A 10,070-nucleotide genomic window follows, 5' to 3' on the forward strand; every position below is an offset into this window, starting at 1 on the left:
AAAAGCCCCTAGAAGGTCAAATAAAAAATAGGATCCGGTAAATCTGCGGCATTACTCATAGGCATTGTTATTGCTGAGAAAGTTTTTAAGACTTTTATTTACCCCATCCGGTCGCTACCTTCATTCGCGCAAGTTATATCCATGATGATGGTTTTGTTCCGTGGCTCGCGGGTGATAGCGTTGTCACAACCGCAAACGGCGCACGATTTTGATATATCTCTATCTCTATATCTATCTCTACTATTATTAGTATTATTAAAGCAAGCAATGATTGTTTAATCCATCAATCGGAGCTCTAATTGGAATCCAGATGACCGTATTGAGCTAAGATTCTGAAACCATTTAGAATTAGCACTTGGTGAGTAAAATAGAAAAAAGACTGAAATTATCAACCAACATATACTATATTATTATAAAATATATCTCTCTCTCTCCATTATTACTAGACCCAGCAATGATTTTTTATCTGTCAATCGGAGTCCTAATCGAAATACGGGTGACCGTAAATTGAGTTAAGGATCCGAAATCACTTAAATTAGCGTTTGGCCAGACACATATATATTTATATATTAATCAATATATTTATATAGCTTCCTACAGCAAACGCACAATTATATTTATTTGCTGGTCGAATTATAATCTTCCAAAAACGCACTTCCGAAAGATCCAAATAAAATCCTCGCTTGGAGCAACTCGAGGAGAGCGCTTTCACGTCAAGGTCACCCCGCCTGTCGCCGCTGGCACGGAGGGGGCAACCGTCCGTCCCTCCCCCGCTCGGTCGCGATTCGCAACAGTTGATGAGCGCCGAAGTGTCGAGCACTCCAAGGCATGCGGCGGCGGCGGCCGCGACCCGCGAACAGGGCGCAGGCTGGCCGGCATAAACGCGCCCCCATGTGCCCCTCCCGGCCTCCCCACACGCGCTGAGAGCGACGGCGCGCGCCAACCGAACGAACGAACCGGCGCAGGCGGAAGCGGCTGCGGGTTCACGGCACGCGGTCACGCAAGCGCGGTCGCCGGAGTGGCTCCCAACCTGGCGAAAGCGACCGGCAGCCGCCGCGGCCCGTCCGTTAGACGTGAAGCCCTCGTGCCTGCTTGACGCCTAGCCAGCTACTAGTCCTGTGGCATCGGATTAAAGAGTGCTTGCTTGTGTTAACTGATGCGGGCGTGATGGAGGCGCGTCCTAAACCAAGAACTGCCGAACCAGCCCGTTAAGATCGGAAAAAGAAAACACAGCTCGCTAGTAGCTTGCATGGACAGGACGAGCTCTAGCCTAGCTTTCACGACGCGGACGCGGGGACAACGATGGATCCACTACTGATCGAGGTCCTGCGCCGGCCTCTCGTAGGCTCTCCTGCGCCGCTGCGCGTGAGCTGGCCACGCCTGCTGCTTCCAATCCTAACATGCTGCTGCTGCACGTAGGTTATGATCAATCGCATAGCCCATCATGGTGACTAACGGGCACGGTTGGAACCCCACTTGCATGCCGATGCAACACTGATACATAGGGCAAAAGTGGATGTACCATTAACCGAACCGATAATCTTCATTAACATTTAACAATGGCCTGACCGGGACATCCATCCATGAAGAGACGCCGGGGAACTGCTGAATCGGGCCTGTCGACACTAGCAACGCTGCTGATCGAGCTGAGCCAGTTGCGGAAGAGGGCGGCTGCCATGCCACTAATCGACGGGATTAATTAGCAGTTAATGGCCTACACGGCCGCGACAAGACCGCCGCTGTTATCTTATCCCGAACCCCCGTGGCGCGCTGCAGCAGTGGCCTGACCGGGAGATCCAACACCGGAACATGGGGTGCGTGCGCACGCTGCCGCTGGGCGCTGGCCACTCACCCAGTCACACCCGCCGCTCGCCAGCGGCCGCCGCCGGCCTGCCTGCCTCATGCTCTGCCCTGCCCGCAGTCACGGGCGCGCGCTACCTGCCCGTCGGCGGCATCCGGCAACATGGCCTTGACAGGCCGCGGCGCGGCGCCCTGATTGCTCGATCCCACGCGGAGAACGGGGCCTACCGCCGCCTACCGCCCGGCGAGGCGGCGAGCCATACAAAAATGGGCCCTGGGGCGCGGCCATCTCGAGCTGTCGGCGGTCGGCCACACGGCCGGTCCGTCCGACGCCGCCTGCTGTGCTCGCGACCCGAGGAAATGTGCGGGGGCGCCGGGGCGGGGGGAGGAGGACGGGAATCTCTGATGGCGCTGTCCTCCTCTGTGCCTGCGTGCTGCGTGCATCTTGGTGCAAAGGACAGGCAGGGTCCTGGGGTCCTGCCGCGAACTCTTTTTCGCTTTTGTCGAGAGGGGATATCGATCGATCGTATCTGATGGGGCGGTAGAAAAATCGGGGGAATGTCGTAGGTGACTCGTAGAGTAGAGCGGCGTCTCATCCGTGAGCCTCACGCGCCGGCAGTGCCGCGCCTTTTCCTTTTTGGAAGCGTAGCGTAGCTGAAGGCTTGGAGCTTACGCACTGGCGCAATTTTTTCACGTGAGGAAAGTTCTCGTGACAGCGCAGCAGCACTAGCTAGCTCTCTCTCTCTCTCTTTGAGCTGAACCCGACGAGCTCGTACAGTCGTATCCTGCGTCACGGACTCACAGTTCAGCGAACGGTCACGCCGCATTTGCACATGGCGCCTCGATGAGATTGGTGCTCCACCACCGGCCAGTTCGCGTGCCTGCATTGGATAAGCCCTGACCGGGCGTCCTCGTCCGCTCTATCCAGTTTGCCAAACCTGAAGACCCTGTTCATTCCGCTACACTGAACTGCTAGCGTTACGTAGACGTAGCATTCAAACGCCACCCGCGCGCGCGAGGAGTAGGTATCCACTGGGTGTTTTTTTTTTTAACATCTCGCGAGGCCGGGCCCCTTCGTGTGTCGTGCCCGGAGCGGGGTTCGGGGCGGCGGCAGGCAGCTCGTGTTGGGATTTTGATTAGGATGGATGGAGCGCGCGATTAGTGGTGGGATCGATCAGTGCCGGAATGGTGGCGCACCGATGCATAAATCCCCAAGATCAATCGCTAGTGGTCTAGTGGATCAGTGGTCACGGATAATTATACAAACTCCTAAAAATCGCTTAAACTTTGCTGTGGATTCACGAACCGGACAGAAATCGATCACCATTGCCAAGACCACGAGCGAGCGATCTTAACTTTTTTTTCTTACATTTTGCAAGGCAACCGAGCACATGACAAACCAATAGATCTTGGGAGGATCGAGCTGATCAATCAATCGCCGGCGCGGAACGGAATATATTGATCCGCGCCGGTCGTTGTAACAGGAGGAGGAAGGCAGGCAAGAGAAACCAAAAGGAATCACAGGGAGAGCGAGGGAGGGGAGGAGGAGCTCGCCGGCGGCCGGCCGATCAGGAGCTGTTGACCTGGCGGCACTGCTTCCTGATCTGCCCGCTGGTGCCGGTGAGCACCTCGACGCGGCCCATCTTCTTCATGGACATGGAGAAGGCGGCGTAGAACTTGATGGGGTTGGTGAGGTCCTGCACCATCTGCGCCGCGGCGGCGTTCTGCGTCAGCGCGGCGTCGGAGGCCAGCGTGCCCTGCTTGTTCAGCACGTTGGTGAAGTACCTGCTGTCGAACTTGGCCGCCGTGCCGCCGTCCAGGTTCACGGTGCCGGAGGACGACGAGGAGGGGCACGACGACATGAGCGTCTTGGCGTAGGCGGCGTCCAGCAGCGGGTCCACGTTGGTGGCGTTCCCCTGGTACAGCCGCGGCGTGACGCTGGAGCAGCTGGCGACGCCGATGGTGTGCGCGCCGGAGAGCGCGACGAGGTCCGTGAGGTTGAGCCCGCGGTTCTGGAAGCTCTGGAGGACGCCAGCGAAGCCCGCGAACGGGGACGGCAGGGCGCCCGTGTTGGACGCCAGCGACACGGTGCCGTCGCGCCGGCCCGTCTCCACCTGCCACAGCGACGCCTTGAACTGGTACGAGACGGCGTCGCGCGCCGCCAGCGCGAGGATGTCGGCGCAGGACACGACGCCCGGGCACGCTTGCTCCAGCTGCGCCTTGATTGCGTCGATCACCTCGTAGCCGCCCACCGACTGGTTCGGCCCCGCCGTCTTCTCGCTCTGCGCGTTGTCCAGCAGGATCGACGCGTCGCACCCCTGCACGCAGCACACACACACACGTGAGATCGGAGCCGGTAGTGGCCAGTCACGAGCCCGGAGCTCGGGCACCTCCGTTCATTCACAGCGACGTCAGGGGCGCAGCATGGCCATGGCGAGCGACGAAAAGGACAGGACGCGGCACGCGCGCACGATGCGTCGCGGTCGCCCACCAGCGGCCGGCCCGGCTGGCCAGATGGGGTTTGAAAATCTGGCGGGCGGGGCGGGCGCGCAAGGGGCCAAGGCGGGCGACCGCCGTACGGGGCGCGGCAGCCTTGCTAGCTGTCGCACCGGAATCCGGATGGGGGCATGGCACTGGCATGGGGCGTGGACAGCAGGTGAGCAGCAGGGCTCCGTCCCGGTCCGGCGCGCATGTGAGCGGGCGGGGGGCCGGGGGGGAAGATGACAAGATTCGCTTTGCTCCCCCTTTGCCCTCGCGCTGCTCTCGTCTCGTGCGTGAAATTTTTTCCCCGGATTGCGTGCGTCGCCAACCGGGGGAAGGAAAGCAGCCAGGGGTGCCGTAATGCTTACGTACGCGGCGGCCAAAGCCGCAGAACACGAGGAGAAGGGAGGGGAAGAGTGGGGAGGCGAGTTGAATACTGCTATTCTGAGATACTACCAGCTTGTCCTCGGTAAAACTGACAAAAGGGTGCTGGTGCTCACTCTGCTGAAAGCCCAAAAGGAGAGAGGAGAGAAGAACTACTGGCAATGGCAACTGGAAAGGGGGGCGGCACGTACCAACCCTCCCGCGGTAAAAATCTGCCGGCAGGATCTGGGCATGCTACGCTACGCTCTATCTGTATGGGGCATGCATGCAGAGCTCTGCTGCTGCTGCTGCATTTGGGTGGCCAGCCGGCGCCTGACCTGAATCTGCATGGGTGGCTCTGTCCTGGCCAGGCCAGAGAGCGAGAGACCCTCGCGGATCAATGCGGTTAGAGATGCGGAATTCCTGGAGCCTGGAGGAAGAAGAAGAAGCCGAGCGGGCAGGCAAGCGGGTGTTTCTGGAACGGCCGGCCGGACGCCGCGCCGTGCCGAACTGCCGACAGAGTAAATGCGCAGGCGAACAGGCTAGAAACGATTCAGCTATCCTACCGCACCGACGGCTGACTGACGGGCATGATTGGGGAGGCGAGGCGCGGTGACGGGTGATGAATAATGGATGAGGAAGAGGGAGAGGGCGGAGGAGGGAGGGAGGGAAGGGGACGAGACGGACCTTGACGAAGCAGTCGTGGAAGTGGAGGCGGAGGAGGCGGGCGGGGAGCGCGGGGTTGGCGGCGACCTGCGCCCAGGTGACGCTGCGGACGATGGAGTCCACGCTGGGGCAGCTCTTCTGGTAGAAGTTGTAGGCCAGCCCCGGGTTGGTCTCGAGGAGCCCCGCCCGCGCGGACGCCACTAAATGGCCCAGGACCACGGCCACCCACCACCACCACGCCGCCGCGGCGCCACCGTCGGCCCGCCAACGCGACCCCCCTGCTGCTTGCTGCCTCCCCACCATCTCCACCGGCCTCCTCCTCTCCTCTTAACTTGCTGTGCGTCGTCTGTGCCTCCGCAGGGCCACAGTGATCTCGAAGGAGGGAGAGGGGGAGAGACGGGCAGAGGAGGAACCGGGAGCTGGCTCGCGAGTGTTTGGTGGTGACAGTGTCATTAACGGGGCGGCTCGGGGGCCGCCATTTATAGCCGCGCCGGCTCGTCCCTCCACTCCGCCCCGTCGGGTGTCGCTGTGCGCGCCCCGGCAGCTTTGCGCGAAAGCAAAGTGGTGTCAAGCAAATGGCTCGCGCGCTCGCTCGCTCGCTCGCGCAGCAAGCCAGCCAGCCCGGCAAGGACAGTGATGTGGCCGGGTCTCGCTAGCTGTGCCTGACCGGCTGACCTCCCACAACTTGCGTGCTTTGTTTATGGTTCCGGTTGGAAGAGCGCCATGATCTGTCCGTATCAGGCACAAAGAGCACGACGGCACAAACGGCGGTTAACTGGCTCGGTGGTGGATGGACCGGGCCATGTGTCCCTTGCGACGATGTGTCATGTGTGCTGAGACGTGCATGAGCCCTTTTCCCCTGGTGATTTTTGGACTAGTAGTGGTAAGCAAGTACATTAATGTAAGGTGCCACACCTGCCATCCGGATAAAAACAGGCCATTCATCCGGCTTGGCAATTCGAGCAGCACCTTTTGCACTGTACCGCCCTGTCAAACACCAGCCCCGGCCACCTGCTTGCACATTCCATGAAGTCCAAACTTTAAGAAACCCAAATGCACGACACGTGTGTTCAGGTGAGGTAGCTTACTTTCCTGTGGTGACGAGCCGAAGCCGCGTGAAGGTGAGATATTTATACCTCCTCAAGGTTCGAGGTATCCCTAGCCTCTACTGTGGTAAGTGGAGTGGACAACGAAACAGTAGAGGAGCACCGGCTGGCGCGCACAGGGAAGCGTCGTCTCTTGGCTAAACGAAAAGTAGAGGAAAAAAAGAGCAGGAGGGTGACTCCACAGGCTTAACCTGCCGCCGGACCCAATGCATACACATCCCCATCGTCTGCTTCTGGCTGCTAACGTGTTGATCCATGTGCACGCAGTAGATGCGAACATGGCGAGATGGCCAGTGATGGCGATGCAAAGACGTCGTACAAAACCACAGGGGGTATTTCCGCCGTGTTTGCTACTGTTGCAGTTCCATCTTCCAGGATGTGAACGAAACGAACTTTGCTGGTTGCTACCGAGTGTAAAATCTTTTCTTGTCTTTTTTGCGAAATACCGACGAGTGTAAAATCTAGGGTCACGAGAAGAAGGATCATACCTGTCACGGGGCGCAGTTAAAAAGAAGCTGGCTCATTCCTTTGTTCGCTAGCCGCAGCAAGAGCACTCGCAGTCGAGGCCGTGTCGTGCCCACGGCAGCGCGTGGGCGGGCGAATGGCCGGCGAACCCGGCCTCTTGAGGCTGGCTGGCTGGGGTGATGTGCAAGTACACATGGATGGATTGACACATGTGGGGCCGGGGCGCATGTGCGCAAAGGAGACGTGTTTGGTGGCCTTTTCCGTCCCCGTGGACCCGGGCCTTCTATTCAGCTCTGGTTTTGAATTCTTGGATGGCAGCTTAGCTCTGGTTGCGTTCCTGCACTGTGCAGTGCCGCGCGCGCGCAGGCGTGGCGGTCGCGGCCACGCGCGCTCGGTGGGCGGCGCGGCGGTGGCGGGGGCGTTTGACCCCTGTCCGGCCCTGCCCCTCGCCCGCCGGGCAGGCCCGCCGGCCTGCTGCCGTCTTCCGGTGCTCCCCCGGCCGGGGTGGGCGGCGCCGGATGCCCAGATCTAGGATTTACCCGAGGCGCGGCGCGACGCGGCCCACATTCCTACGCTCGGGCGCCGCGTGGGCTTGGTCTGTTGGTGGGTTGGTGCTCGATCGGGCGGGATACGTGATGCCCGAGCAGCCACGGTGTGCACCTGCCTGCCGTGGCCTGTGGCCATTGTTTCGGGGTGTGTTTGTTTTTTGGGCGGATGCGCGCGGCGGCGGCCGTAAAGCCGCATGGAACCGCGGGGGACGCGAGCCCGCGAGCGCCCGCGCGCCGTCGCCATCTGTTCCCGTGCCGGTGCCGGAGGGAAACACGGCCCGTTCTTCTGCCCCGGTCCAGGCACGGAAAGAAAAGGAAAGCCTGATGCCGCTTTGCTGCGCGGTGCCCGCCGTTGATTGGCGCGTGGGGGCCAGGTGGCCGTACGATGATTGCTTGCTTGATTCCCGGGTTCCCTGGCCGAAGCCCAGCAGGAATGGCGCCAGAAAAGGGACGACCGGACGAGGTGTGGGGCTGCCTGGAAGGAGCCAGGGAACGTGTCAGCTAGCTGGTCCGCTAGCCCCGTTCGCTTGTGCGCCACCACCGGTTGGAGCACTGAAGTAACGTGCGACCGTGCTCGCGCAATGCACGGCCTCCAAGTTTGTTACGGGAAGCTGGGTAGTACTAGCTAGTACGTAACCAACGACCAACCTGCTCCTGTGGCCACGCCAGATTCCCACATGCCGGCACCTCAGAAAATACGCTCGCCGTATTGCCTGCCGTTGGCACGGCCGCTGTTTCTTCAGCGAGTGGCGTTACGTTAGCAGCCTAGTTGTATGCTCACCCGGAGTCTCTAATTCTCTGCCTGCCGAGGGAGGGTGAACAGTGCGTGCAGGCGTGCTTGAACGAACCATACGGGTGAGAGAAACAGAGAGCAGTCAGCAGTGTAACAGAGTCGGCGAGTCAAAGCCTCAAAGGGAAGCTTTTGTCTTGTCTGCTAGACCCACGACGCCGTCATCCACAGCTCCCTAATGGTCTAGGCGCACGCAGGCAGGTGGTCCAAAAGCTACGGGAGAAGAACGAGAGCGTGGACGGGTCCGGACTCCGGGCTGGGTGTCCCACGGTAATGTTGCCGTCAAATAGAACGCACGACACCCTTGCCTCGATATGTATAGCCTATCAAGTCGCCAGGCGATGCCGCGACGGCGGTCAAGGCGTACGTACGCCAAGGCTCTAGCTAGGCTTCATCGCAACCCAATAATTAACCAGCTCGGATCCTTCTTTTTTTTTTTCCTTCTTAAAACACCCACCGCTCCATCTCGGCTAGCTCCAAGAGAGAGTGAAGCTCGCCTAGCTAGTTTGAACACGAGCTGGACGGGCACGGCTAGCTCGCTCACCCGGCAAGGCATGCATGCATGTGTCCTCTCCATCGCTCGAGCATCACCAGCATCGGCGCGCAGGTCGAGGCTCCAGCAGCATGCAGCACGGCGCATGATGATGATGGGAGCCCGGATTAGGTAGCATGATCGCGAGATCATCAGAGGGGGGGCGTCGTCTCTCATGGACGGAGCCCCGACAGCGGTCGCCTAACCCGCCCTGTCCTTTCCATGATTAAGCGGTGGTGTGATCGCCGCTGCTAATTTAATCAGCACTGCGTGCCATCAGAGGGCTGCGTCCGGTGGCGGGTCTGATTGGGCACTGCGCAAGAGGGCCAGAGGGATCATGTGGCACATGGGCTCGCCGAACACATGCGCGGGCAGAGGTACACATCAGTTTTCTACCACGACATTCCCGAGCAAAATACGGTTGCCGCTGGCGAGGCTGAGGTGTGTCGTCCGACGTGGACCAAGGAATCCGATGAGGATACGATGACTACCTGTACTGCCGAGACCTGCACAATATGTCCGAGAGCAAGTCCAAGGACAGCCATCGATGAAGTGCCAAGGAGATGGATCGATCGGGTAAACAAAGAAGAGAACAATTCAACGTGGCCCGGCCGGGGAAACGGCGATAAGGTAAAGAACTCGTGGCCGGGCCAAAATTTGGACGGAGCAACGTACGCGACTTGACGGGAATGTCAGGGAACATGAAATGGCTGGATGCCCCATCTCTGGAACTGGAAGTTTCAGATCAAGCACTTCACCGTATCGAAATCCAACGAGTTTTCTCGTGTGGAAAGGAAAAAAGAAACTTAAGAAACCAGATAACAAGTGGTCAAAGGCTAAAAGCGAGGCTTAAATCGTTCGAAATTCCCGCGAGGCAGTGCCAAGCACGAGCGACACGGCACGATCATCGTCCTCTGATCAGCTCAACGCAAAGCGCACTCGCGGATCCCGGGCGCGCCATCCGCCGTCCGGGGGGGGGGGGGGGGGGAGGTGTCTCGTGCTGTCATGACGACATGAGGACCTAAACGCCTTGGAATTAGCACGAGGAGGCTTGCACCCCAAAAGTTTATGCTCGCCGCGCCGGGGCTGAAGCCTGAAAAGAATAGGCATGTCAGCCTGTCAGGTTGTTTCGGATTGGATCATCGGCCGGCCGCGGAGAGATCTGGAGCGGCGGAGGGCACCCTCCGATCCCGGCGTGACGCCGCCAGCGCCTGTCGTCTACCCTCGGCGGCATCGCACGTGAACTTTTGAGCGGATGGTGACGAGTGTACAGTGCCCAGCAGCCTCTGCTCGTGCACTCGTGCTCGTCGTAACCACCG

General features: G+C 59.8%; 1 protein-coding gene across 1 annotated transcript; it reads right to left on the bottom strand.

Annotated features, from left to right (window-relative positions):
- Nucleotides 1-3,120: 3,120 nt before the first annotated feature.
- On the bottom strand, nucleotides 3,121-5,764 carry LOC112891545 (cationic peroxidase 1-like). The gene is made up of 2 exons (XM_025958435.1): nucleotides 5,332-5,764; nucleotides 3,121-4,118 (listed from the first exon to the last, which is right to left on the bottom strand). Exons 1-2 carry the CDS (start codon nucleotides 5,611-5,613, stop codon nucleotides 3,369-3,371), a joined length of 1,032 nt encoding a protein of 343 aa, XP_025814220.1. The 5' UTR covers nucleotides 5,614-5,764; the 3' UTR covers nucleotides 3,121-3,368.
- Nucleotides 5,765-10,070: the final 4,306 nt, after the last annotated feature.

This window comes from Panicum hallii, chromosome 5, assembly GCF_002211085.1.
Source record: "Panicum hallii strain FIL2 chromosome 5, PHallii_v3.1, whole genome shotgun sequence".
NCBI lineage: Eukaryota > Viridiplantae > Streptophyta > Magnoliopsida > Poales > Poaceae > Panicum > Panicum hallii.

What these genes read in the sequence shown, in the direction of transcription:
- LOC112891545 (XM_025958435.1), bottom strand. Translation starts at nt 5,613, where the DNA reads ATGGTGGGGAGGCAGCAAGCAGCAGGGGGGTCGCGTTGGCGGGCCGAC. An exon ending in TCCACGACTGCTTCGTCAAG is followed by an intron (nt 4,119 to 5,331) that starts GTCCGTCTCGTC and finishes TGCTGCGTGCAG; the next exon opens with GGGTGCGACGCGTCGATCCT.